Below are 12,500 nucleotides of genomic sequence, written 5' to 3' on the forward strand. Positions count from 1 at the left end.
CCCGGGGGGGGGCGGCTAAATTCAGCTATTTTGCTAACGAGGAAACGTCAAGCAGCAGGGCCATGTGTCTGTGTTTTGGATCCAGTTCCAGTCCGTAGAGGACCGGGGTTAGCTCTGTGTCTGTGGAGGAGCGTAGCATGCGTCGGTCGGTGATGGTTGGTTCTCTGTCCACGGACATGATGAAAAGCTGAACATAACACAAGAAGAGTGGGGGCACAGTGATGAATAGTGTATGTGCCCTCCCGTATGTAGGTCCCTGAGTGGTGTGTGTGTGTGTGTGTGTGTGTGTGTGTGTGTGTGTGTGTGTGTGTGTGTGTGTGTGTGTGTGTGTGTGTGTGTGTGTGTGTGTGTGTGTGTGTGTGTGTGTGTGTGTGTGTGTGTGGATCGGGGGAGCTAGCATGTCTCACCTATCAGACGGTACACCTGAGTCTCTGCAGCTACTGGGATTCTCTTTTTATTTATTTTCGTTTCCTTCTCAACAAACCCGTCCAAATCCTTTTTTTTTTTCTTCGTCGTGTCAGGATCTCAGTGACTAGTTCATCCCCGGATGATGTGTCTGGAGTGGTCCCGTTTGACTGTTTCATTAAAGAGTTGGTAAGGAGGGAATGGTAATGACTTCTGGATTTAGATCACTGAGAGGCGGCAATTCAACCCCTGCCCTCAATCAAATATGGGTCGCGACAGCTGCAACGTCATAACTGACGTCACTGACACTATCAATGAAGGTCAAAGCAAGAGACCTTGTTTTATTTCTCCCTCTTCCTCCCAGGTGCATTCATACCAGGACTCCCAGTGCAGCCGGTGGTTTTGCGGTATCCCAACAAACTGGTAAATACTAGAAAAGTGCATCCACACATTCCACACGGCCTTCCAGGACCCACACATTCCTTCATTCCAGGATAATGGATAATGATAATGATAATGAATAGGATAATAAATATTTCATTCATGGTTTCCCCCCCGTCCGACTCTGGTCAGCATTAAAGCCCGGATGTTCTGATGGAGCTAACAATCTCTCTGCCACATTATCCCCTGGTTTGGGTTTCTTCCCCAAATAAGATCGGGCCTCACTGATTCGAAATCGCAAATATTACCAAATATTTACCTTCCATTACCTTCACAATCCATAGCCTACAACCTTCCATATTTACACATTCCGTAATACAGATTACATACTACCTTTTTATTAGCTGCACATTCCTACTACGGTGAGTTTACTACAAAGTAAACAAACAATTCAGAGCCTACTGATGTATGTGACGTATAAGTACAACCCCTCCCTTCTCCACACACACACACACACACACACACACACACACACACACACACACACACACACACACACACACACACACACACACACACACACACACACACACACACACACAGAGAGAGAGTTCATTACCCCTCCCGTTAGCGTGTGATTGTCTTGCGTTCAATGACTTCATGTTTGCGTGGGATGTAATTTCATTCCTCTCTCTCACGGTGTCCCCCTCCCTCTTTATGTCAGTCTGATTGTCTCACTCTCTCTCACAAACACACACACCAACCACAACATCCCCACCCCTCCAATAGGTGTAATGCCTCTTGGCCCTCATGGATCTTTCAAAACTCTTTTCCTTGAAAGGTGTCGTCATCGTTGCCGTAAGAACACATAGTGTAGGGGAACATATGCAGTTTAACTTCAATTCAATCATTTGCAGCTTGTTAACCGGTATACATAATCAAAGCTTGGGTATCAATAGTGAACTGTTTATTCCCAAAGGCACGGTAATGCCATGTCATTCAGCAGATTCTTTAAGGACTTGCAGTGAATTTAAATACACGTCATAATGGAGCAGGTCGAGGTGAGGCATGTTGCACAAGGGTGGGTGCCTACGGGCAGACTATGCACATTGGGGATCTAACCCAGTACTGTCAGACAGACAGAACACCCTGGTCACTGCACTACCCTGCCCTCATACAGTACCATTACTTTACAGTGAAGATACTTTTTGTTATGTTGCAGGACATTCATGTGATCCGATGTAAATAATGGTATTATATATACATCTTGGCTACATCCGAATGACCAAGATTCAGTAGTTCTCTAGTCTCCCTTGGGACTCGTGCCGGTTTAACTATAATCAGACAGCACAGCATTAGAAGCTGCAGTTTTAAAGGTGCAGTTTTAAATGTGACCTATTGTACCACCAGCTGTGAGTGTGATTAGCTGTTACAAGCCGTTTTGGTAAAGTTTGCTACAGTCCACTGGCCGGTAGACTGATCTATCCAGCACGCATCTAGGTGGACACGCCCACTTGTGATGTCAGAAGAGGCAGATTTTCATAACGGCTTGTAATGGCTAATCACACTCACACCTGTTGGTATATGTCACCTTTTAAAATGTTCAGTTTTGAGCGGCATGGTGGAGGAGGGCCAATCAGAACTCTGCTTCTTTTGTATTTAACATAGTTGCCTTGGTAACTGTTTCAATTTCCATATCATGTTTACTGCACTAGAGGAGATTTGTGTGCACATGCAGTGTGTGTTTCTTGAAACCATTTCCCTTTCCCCTTCCTCTCGACAGGATACTGTTACATGGACGTGGCAAGGCCCTGGCGCGTGAGGCACACACACACGCGCACACATGCACAGACACACACACAAGTAAACAAACAAGCACATGCACTCTCTTAGACTCTTCTAATCCTGTCACTATGTTAATTAGCGTGTCAACCAATACTGTTATGTACATATACATCCAACACTGTCCAATACTGATAATTTGTTCAGACATTTCTTGTGCCCGGCCAGCTGCCAGCTGACTTGTTTATGCTTCGGTTCCCACGTGGTCCCCACTTGTCTTTTGTCTTGTGTGTTGAATAAACACACTCATCCACTCATCCACGCCTTTCCCCCACTATTTATTTTCCAGCGCCAAGATCTTCTGGCTGACCCTGTGCCAGCTCCACAACTCCTTAGAGATAGAGGTAGGACCCTGGCACACCCATTGGTCCAACGCCCACGCCCAGCCCGCTCAGATCCCTTGTATTCAAATAGTCCTCTGTTCCCCCTATTAGTACCTGCCCGTCTACACGCCCTCCGAGGAAGAGAAGAGCGATCCTGCGTTGTTTGCTAATAATGTCAGGCAGGTCATGGCCAAGTGAGTGTGTGTGTGTGTGAGAGACTCCCTGTCAGTCTTGGCTGCCTTGCCATCCTATTGCTATCACACGTGGATAAGGGAATATTTTCATAAACGGGTGCATATTCCCTATCCCTCATTCTGATAGGGCACTGCAGCTGCCACTCACAGATTTGACATTGGAAGACCTCCAGTTGAGCCTATCAGAGGGGCCTCTGTGTATCCCGAGAAACAGCAGCCTGCTTGCTTTCAACCGACACATATGCCGTTTGGGGTGAGTTCATCAGCACCTGGAGAACTGGTCTAACTGGGTGGAGGATATGGGGGACTGGTGTCCGTTTTAAATTACAAACTGGATTTGATCCGCTAGGGACACCTAGTGTCAGGAGAGTGGAACTTCGGCAAACTACAACTGGAAGGCTATTGCAATATAATAATGCTATGTTTAACAATAAAACAATTTTAAAAAATGAAAAAATCTTTTTACTTGAGCGATTAATTTGTTCCTGTAATCCAGCCACTGTTTTGCTGGGTTGGATCTAAGGTCTTATGTGGTTGCAGGCTGCGAGCGAGGACCACAGACCCAGAGCTGGTGCAGCAGGCCAGCAGAGCCAGGAAGCTCTGGGAAGACCGACTGGGCCTAGATGACTTTGCCCTGCACCTAGGCCTAGCCCACTCCGACACACTATCAAAAATACACAAGCTCTTTGATAAGGTACACAAACACACATTCAGAAGCCCCCTTACATACAGTATAAACCACATGATGATGAGTTAAATCGCTTTGTTTAATATCATTTTGTCCTCAATTGCCACTTGTAACAATCTATTTCTGCAAAAGACGTTGCTCGGTGTGCATGCAATGCCCCTGTGTGTCTGTATGCTGAAAAACCTCCCATACTTCTATGTCCTTCAACAGTCATGATTTCATGACCCAAAGGCATGCGTGCTGCCAATACTACTTCCTGTGCCGCTTCTCAATAACAGTCCATTGTTACAAGACTCAATGCTTGCTAACAAATTTACAAACCAACAAACATTTTTTTGGTGTAGGTTGTGTAGTTTAAGAAAGGACAGGTTTTGTATGCAGTGGTTGGTACAGGTACCCAAATATACAAGGCGTTCAAGCAGCATTTTGCCATTTTGTTGAAGATTTGTTCTGTTCTCTTGTTATTTCCAGAGGGGAGACGGGAAGATAGACGTGCGACAGTACGTCATCGCTCTTTCAGCAGTTTGCCGGCTATCCCGGCCCATGGCGACTCTGAAACTAGCATTTGAGGTACGTGTACCGTCAAGTTTCACACTGTACTGTTAATCTTTCTGTCTATCTGCAAGTTTATTCTCAACACGCATGAAACCGCTATGAACACAGCTAAAGGTGCTGTAGGTAAGATTTAGAAGAAAGAAGTGGATGAATAGCCCAAAAGAATGTTCCCTTCCCTCTCTGCACCCTCTCTCGATACGTTTGTTGCAAAATCATGTGGATTCATGCACCTTTGATTGAAACGAGGCATGAGCTCATTTCTGACATTGACTCATACAGAGGCAGGCTAGATATGCACTTTAAAAAAATCACACATGCATTCATCTTGCTGCTATAACACTACATTTTACCACTCCTTGTGTCTGGCAATAACCTAGTCTGTTCTACGTTATCCCCCGACAGATGTATGAAATCCGCAGAGAGGACGAGGACTCGGTGTTGGAGGACACGGACGTGGTAGCCGTCTTGGAAGCCATGCTGGGAGTCAGCGATCAGGACTTCTCTGAACTCCTGAAAGCCGTCCAAGCTGAGCCCACGGGGAAGATCACATACGGTAGGGGCGGAGGAGGAGGCGTTTACCTGCAACAGCACAATGTAGTTACTTCCTTTTAAAGACGACCATCCGCCTTTTTAGTCAGGGAGTTCCTTGAGCCATAGATGTTGGTTATCAAGGCCTTCTCACTCATAATAATATAAATAGAGTCAAGGGAACACATCTATTAGGTCTGTCTTCATAAAGAGGCTGTTGACCTGACAGGAAGTGATGTTGAAGGGAAATGAAGCTGATGTTGTACATTGTTAGGCGGTCATCGACTCCCACTTAAAGTTTGTTCATACACTTGAGAAAAATAAAATACACAGTTTCCGTCTCACTACCGTAAATAGTCCTGACTTGACGGCTGTTTTCTCAGGCCGATAAATCTTTCAGGTGTTAAAAGACTATTGGTTTAAAACACTACGTCCCCTCCCTCCCTCCTCCCTCCTCCCTCCTCCCTCCTCCCTCCAGGCGGTCTGCGCGGGGTGCTGGAGCGGGACCCCGACCTGGTCCGGCGGTGCATGCGGTGCTCCACCCCCCCGCCCTGTCACACCTCCAGCAACGGCTCCAACGGACAGCCGGGCCACCAGAAGCATGACTGACATGATGGGAGAACGTTGTAAGAAAAGAAGAAACGTTGTAGAACGGAACAATTTAAGCACAGGTTAATGAGAAGGAAAAGAATGGGGGGACTACTTATGGTGACGGTCTAAGGTCTAAGGAGATCTCAGGTGTGTGATTGGACGGGGGCCAGGAAGTGTTCTGTCTGGCTGCTGTCTTCCTATAGGTTCTGCTTCTTTGCCTCTTGGGTTTCAGGGACTGCAAGGCCATTTATGGACGCATGGATTATTTCTTCTTTTTTTTTAATGAACGGGCTGCAACTACACTGACTATATTTCAAAATGTATTTTCTTATGTCAAACTATGAATATTTATTGTACCAGTTAACAAACAGAGCATTTATTTTAATGTTATTGTTGGTTTTGTTTGAGGAACATAATATTATCAGTAGTAGATGATTGTTGACTCATATCATAATCGCCTATACATTATTACTACAACATTATGCTGCTCAAAAATAACCAATCAGGAATGACTGATTGCTCTTGCAGTTTCTTTGCCATACCAAACACATTCCAATGTTTCGCAGCTCTCTGCCAGACCAAAACTACTGCCAACAGACCAATAGCATTAGCTATCAGCTTTAACCTTTAGCCAAGGAACTGGACGTAAACTGAATTTATATGTTACTTCTGATCTGATATGAAAAATATAAAAAAGGGTTTAAGCATACAGCACAGATAATCTTAATAATATGTGTGTTTCAAAGGGCCTCCTTCACCAAGCAGCAACCAGAACCAAGATGGCCGCCGGGTGATTAAGGCCCATGGTGATTAGTTTAAAGACTTAATTTAAAAGCTACTTTATGCTCTGTGATCATCTCCTACATTGTTGCTCGATATATGGAACACAAGCCTACTGATTTCAGACCAAAGCCGCCATGACGATTCAGATGAACCAGCAGACTAGAAAATGCACACAATAGATAGATCTTTGATGTATTAATGCTATCTTCTTTTCTTAATGGCTTAACTTCACATTCTGGAGTTCTACTCCTCAGGTTAGATCTTTTTGTATATTTTGTAAGTGGATTTTGTGAGGGATTTAATGCATTAATTTCTTATCCAAACACTTTATTTTGGGATGCAGTTATATACAAAAAAAATATTTTGGAAAATTAAAAAGCTTGCATTCGTGCTGTTGAAACGTCCCCTTTCTGCCACTAGATGGAACTCTACTTTCAGATATCTCACGCCTCTTCAGCTGGTTGACGGTTTGTTTGAACCCGATGAACCGCAACTGGAGCATTACATTGAACAACGAACCCTGTTAGTTGCTTGCATTGAATGAAATGTTATAGCAACCTTTTGTTCTCTCACAAATAAGCTGTACTAAACTAGACCATATATTTGCTAATAAGTGCTTGTAGACAGTTTGTGTGTGGACTTGTTGCTCTATTCGTCTTGTTAGTCATGCAGTAATGGTGTGGAAACGGTTTAGCGATCCCGCCCATAGTTTAAACAAAGAAAAAGTCACTCGGGGATTTAACTAAAATAACCAAATCAGAACTATCCTATTTCCTACTGGGCCCAACAGGTTTATTTATTACATGACTCATCCACCATGAAAATAAAACAACAAACTCATTTGGGCTTATTGCCTGATTTATTATGGATTTAGAAATATAATATATAGATATTGGCCTAAAACTTGAAATAAAATACACTGCTACGGTTTCAGAGGGAACGGACGAAACTGTGCAACCAGAACTGATTTATAGCAACTGAAGAGTGTACCCTGTTCCCTTTAAAAAAAAAAAAAAACCGTAAATTAAAAGAAATAGACTCGCTAAGAAATTAAACATCAATCAACAATATCCCAACCCCCGGCATGTTTGTTTTGAAGGTAGGCTCTGGTCCACACGGGGGGGCTAGATCTCCAAGCTGTGTTTATGAAGACCACGCACCGCTGCCCACCTGATAGACAGGAAAAAGATTACCTCATCTCTTCCTTTCATTCCTTAAGGTAAAAATAGACAGATTAAGCCTGCAGAGAGAGAGTGAAGAGAGGAGATGTGGAATAGAGAGAGAGAGAGGTGGATAGAGATGGAGGAGTGACTAAATGGATCGTTCTGCTCCAAATCCAATTCATCATAGCTGGAGGGAAGGGGGGAGGCGGGGGAGGATGATGGGAGAACGAAAAAAGTGAGCGAGAGAGGTGGGGGGTGGGGGGGGCTGCCGTAGAAAGAAAGAGAGGGGGAGGAGGGGCGGGAGGAGGGGAGATAGAGAAAGAGAGAGGGGGTAGAAGAGGAGAGGAGATAGCAGGTCTTAACAATTAAGACCTGCCTTCAGGGGCCAGGGGAAGAAGCTTTGTTGAGATCATATAAATTGCTCATTGCCTCTCTTCCCCACCCACTATTACCTCCACCACCACCACCTCCATTCCAAGACCCCCCCCCCCGCCTCCTTCCACAGAGGATCAGGGTAGAGCATCAGCCTCCAGCCACCTCCATCAGCGCACAGAGGAGGCCCCCACCGTAAACCACTACCGACATTGGTTCCGGTCCAGGGTTTTGTGGACGAAATCAGAGTTGCACACGTAATGGAAGACTCCTCGTCATGGAAACTGGGAAACATTTGGCGTTTGTCTGATGCTTTCTCCCTCATTTGTTGTTGTTGTTGTTGTTATGGGTTGTAACCATCAGAATCAACCGAGGTCTCAATGAAAATATGTCAAACTGGTCACATCCAAACTCGAAATGTGGTCTGGAAATTTGAGTGCATGTCAGTGCATACTTTCTAATAAAATAATGAGCAAACAACTCAATGTTCTTCGTGAGTAAGTGATGTGGACATTAGAGTCTCCTAGAACGCTGGGCACTAGGTTTATATTAATTAGTCATAATGACATCCACAGCTTTTGACACCTCTTTCGACGCCCTTCAATGTCCCCTGTATGGTGTCCCGTAACATAACCCTAACTCTATTCTTTCGGACTAAAACACTAAACAACAAAAAAATCCCAAATAAAGACAACATAACATTGATAGCTAAAATGCTTACTTTGTTTGCCTATCGTGAAATTCAGTACAATTTGCAAATACAAATTGAACAAAACAAAACCCATTTTAAATAGAATTGAAGTGATTCATAAATTGATGGTTAGCAGTTGGACTCTCGTGGCTAAAGCTGTATGCCGTTAGTTTAGTTTACTGCATCAGGCAGCAAGGCCAGACGATCTTTGAAAGTCATCAAGTTGTTGTGCTTGAAAGCCAGTTGTTTATGTGTTGTTTGTTATTGTGCGCATCAACCTCATTTTCATTATTTTGCATGGAAAGACGCAATGAAAAAGCATGTTAGATGGGATCACAAAGATCCAGAGATGTCAGTAACACATAAATGCAATGGCATCCATCATGTATTACCAGGCAGAGATCATAATAAGAGATGGTGGCCCAGGCCAGGTATGCACTATAATGGGACTGTTATAATAGGAAGGCTACAACGTATAGATTGTGAAGGGGGCATCGACCTGCTAATTACGAAGGGCCCCGGCCTGATAAGGGCCCTCCTCGTGACAATGAAGTCTGCTTAAGTTTCTACTTAAAAACATGTAATCTTTATTTTGCTAATAGGTCGATAATGATGAGAATGGTCCACGCAACACGAGGACTTCTTGACATTAAAAAAGTGAAGGCAGTCCCTCGTTTTTTAACGAGCAATTTACAACTTCCACCAGGAGGACAAAAGGACTGACAGATACGTCTGTTTGTCTGTCCTGCCGCTCCGCTTTCCCCCTGCTTTTATCTGACCCCACGTTTCCCGGTCGTCATTATCGCCGCTGCTTGATAATTACGTGTGGCCTGACCTTCGTACTCTTTTGTTGTCGACCCCCGCAAAGCGTCAATGGAAAACATTCCTGAGGCCGCGTCGAGCGACGTGCGAGGCGGGGGGTCCGCGGCGAGCGCACAGGGAGACCGGGGAGACCATTAGGTAAGAAAGAATACATAATAGGACGGCGGGGTAATCACGAGAAATTATGATGAAAGCTGACAAGAACACCCCACTACTCTCCACTCGCCTCTCCTGGAAATACAAAACGAGGCGCCGGTCTGTGTATGAGCGGGGAGGCTGACCTTTTGCCACTCGTTTGAAATTTGTCACACGCTGCGAATCCGCGCGTTGTGAATGGAGCATTTTCAACCGACAGCAGATTGATGTTGTTATGCCAGCAGCACGTATCTGTGATCCTTTACTGTCCACCCTGGACGAAAGGTAGAGAATGTTGCCGTCGTGATGTAAACAAAACATAAAACTCTATCTCCCTCATTGATTGGACCCTTTTGGAATATGGAGGATTCGTTCCGGTCGACGGAGGACGGCTACTCCGAAGACAGCCGGGCAATGGATGCTGAGGAAATAGGGAATGCTCAAACTGAAAGAAAACCAAAAGCCTGGATAGATATCATCTGCCTTTAGGGATTCAGCATGAGTACTACTAGCTCTACGGCTCATCGGATAAATCAACTTTTGTCTCTGCAGTCGTATGGTTTTCATTCTGTGGGTATTGCTATGGCAACGATGGAACAGGACAATTAAACAGTCAATTAAAATAAGATTTACTAGAGAGAGAGCGGTATGATGAAAGTGAGGGACCACAGCTCGTGGGGGCAATGGCCTGACCTTATCCCAAACTCTGATCCCTGGGTAGTTCCTGCAGATCCTAATCTCCTTAACAAGCGTATTATTGTGTGCTGGGTGATGTGTAGTTGGAATTGACAGGCAGGAGGCAGTTCTTTGGCGTATGTGCTGCTTTGACTTTACGTATGTTTGGCTTATCTGTGTGTGTGCTCACCTATGTGTGTGTGTGTGTGTGTCTTCGTCTGTGCACGTGTTTGTCTATCTACGGGCCTGGCTGCAGCTGCACAGTGCCAGTGTGTTAATGAGTACCGCTGTGTGTGTGTGTGTGTGTGTGTGTGTGTGTGTGTGTGCGTGCGTCCCTTCCCCAGTCTAAACCCGGCAGCGTGCCGTATCCGCACAGGCCGGATTTAAACAGGTGAGCAGGTTTCATCCAGCTGATTAGAAAAGAGCGTTCACATCCCATTAATCAACTTCACTTAGCCACCGTACCTAGGGCTCTGGCTGGGGCCTCGGCGGTGCCTGCAGGGTGCTGTCACCCAGGGCCCCCCCGAATGTGTGAGTCGAGTCGGACGCGGACAGCATGTGATGCCGTCTCCCCGGGTTCCTCCTCCCCCCACCCCCCCCCCCCCCCCCCCCGCGCCTCATCGCTTTTCACTCCTGCCATAATTACCGCTGTCTGAAGGCGAACCCGTGCGTCTGGATCTCATTACGCCATGATACGGGCCGTGTCTGCAGAGCCACACCACCGACATACATTGGCTTATTTACATGAGAATGTGTCCAGGTGCCTCCCACCCACCCACACACAAACACACACAACCACACACAACAGACGCGCCGAGGCACGCACGCACACGCACACACACACACGCACGCACGCACGCATGCACACACACACACACACACACACACACACACCGTAAACTCACTGCTCCCATCTCCTCAACCCCCCCATCAACCCCCACACACATACACCTACATTTACATAGGCCTGAAATGTTAATGCATGACACATGGGTTACCTTGCACACACACACACACACACACACACACATTGATGCACGCACACACACACACACACACACACACACACACAAATACAGATACACACACACACACACACACCAACACACACCAACACACACACGCAGCACCTATTCAGACATGCAACTCACACATGAGGGTTGCTCATAAATTTAGACACTTCCGTCAGAAGGCCTCTGCCAGCCGACAGGGATATGAACCCAATATAGCATCCCAGAGATAAGCCGGTGACTCTGGAAGCAGAACTAATATTATTTGCACGGTGCCCAACGTTTATCTGGCGCCGCCTGCAAAGTGATGGTTGGGTGTCACTTTTGTTTAATAATGATGTGCCAATAGTAATATGTCTGCTGGCTGCAGCCCCATTACAGTTCAAAAGATTATCCAAATACAATCTAATTTGGAATATTGCATTCTGACAGACTGTGACTGGAGGAGGTGGGATGGGTAATGTGATATTTTTTTTTACCCTTTCTTCTTTCATTTAAAAAAAATTCCAATTAACATTTTTAATGCTAGACAAACCAGGGAAGGCTGCGAATCAGGAGCAAGGTGTTTGACAGCACATCTCCTGATGGCGTGCAGACAATGGAGTATGGAAATAAGTTTACAATGCAAACTTTTGATTAAGGGAATATTCCGTTTGTTCTCTCTTTCTCTGTTTCTCTCTCTCTCTCTCCCTCTCCCTCCCCCTCGCTCTGTGTTTCTCGCTCTCCGACTTCTAAATGAACATTTATGAAATAAAGCAAGTGTATAAAAATGTCCTTCAACCGAAGCGCAGACACCGTGTAGACACAGGGATTCACTCATCCCTTATCAGGAGGAAGAAGACCAAGAGGATAATCTCACACACACACCTTTCCCCGCTGTTAATACCCCTGACATTTACAGCAATAAAAAAAACAGATAAAAATGGCTTGGGGGGGGGGGGAGGGGGAGCAAGCATCACAGTTTGTAAGCTACATTGTCACAACAACAAATGATGTTGGATGATTCAAAAAAGTCTAATCAGATTTCCCATTGGTGACTCTGATCATGCACAGCCTATGAACTGAAGCAGGCAGTTAGCCCATAAACTGAACTGTTGTGTTTACACATGAAAACACAACACACATTGATTTCCATGAAATTCCCCACAGGGACTAATAAGGGCCACCTCATTAAGGATGCACAGATATACCTTCAGCATTATGGTACCATTGCAATTCTGCCTGTATAATAAATGGATATAGAGCTTCACACAATCATTTCTCATTGTTGTTGCCTTAATAATACCTGTGTAATCATGTACCCTTTTCTAATGCATATGGTAATTTGTGGTTTGGAGGTCCA

The 12,500-nt window shown here is 45.3% G+C and overlaps 1 protein-coding gene across 1 annotated transcript; it reads left to right on the plus strand.

Annotated features, from left to right (window-relative positions):
- Positions 1–398: 398 nt before the first annotated feature.
- On the plus strand, positions 399–6,686 carry LOC311365286 (lysophosphatidylcholine acyltransferase 1-like; the record flags this gene model as incomplete). The annotated part of the gene is made up of 10 exons (XM_084484805.1): positions 399–417; positions 770–828; positions 2,570–2,604; positions 2,918–2,972; positions 3,063–3,145; positions 3,273–3,398; positions 3,686–3,839; positions 4,305–4,403; positions 4,791–4,941; positions 5,395–6,686. The coding sequence occupies 10 exons, from the start codon at positions 399–401 to the stop codon at positions 5,523–5,525; spliced, it is 912 nt and encodes a 303-aa protein (XP_084340931.1). The 3' UTR covers positions 5,526–6,686.
- Positions 6,687–12,500: the final 5,814 nt, after the last annotated feature.

Source organism: Micromesistius poutassou (genome assembly GCF_964030765.1).
Source record: "Micromesistius poutassou genome assembly, chromosome: 20".
NCBI lineage: Eukaryota > Metazoa > Chordata > Actinopteri > Gadiformes > Gadidae > Micromesistius > Micromesistius poutassou.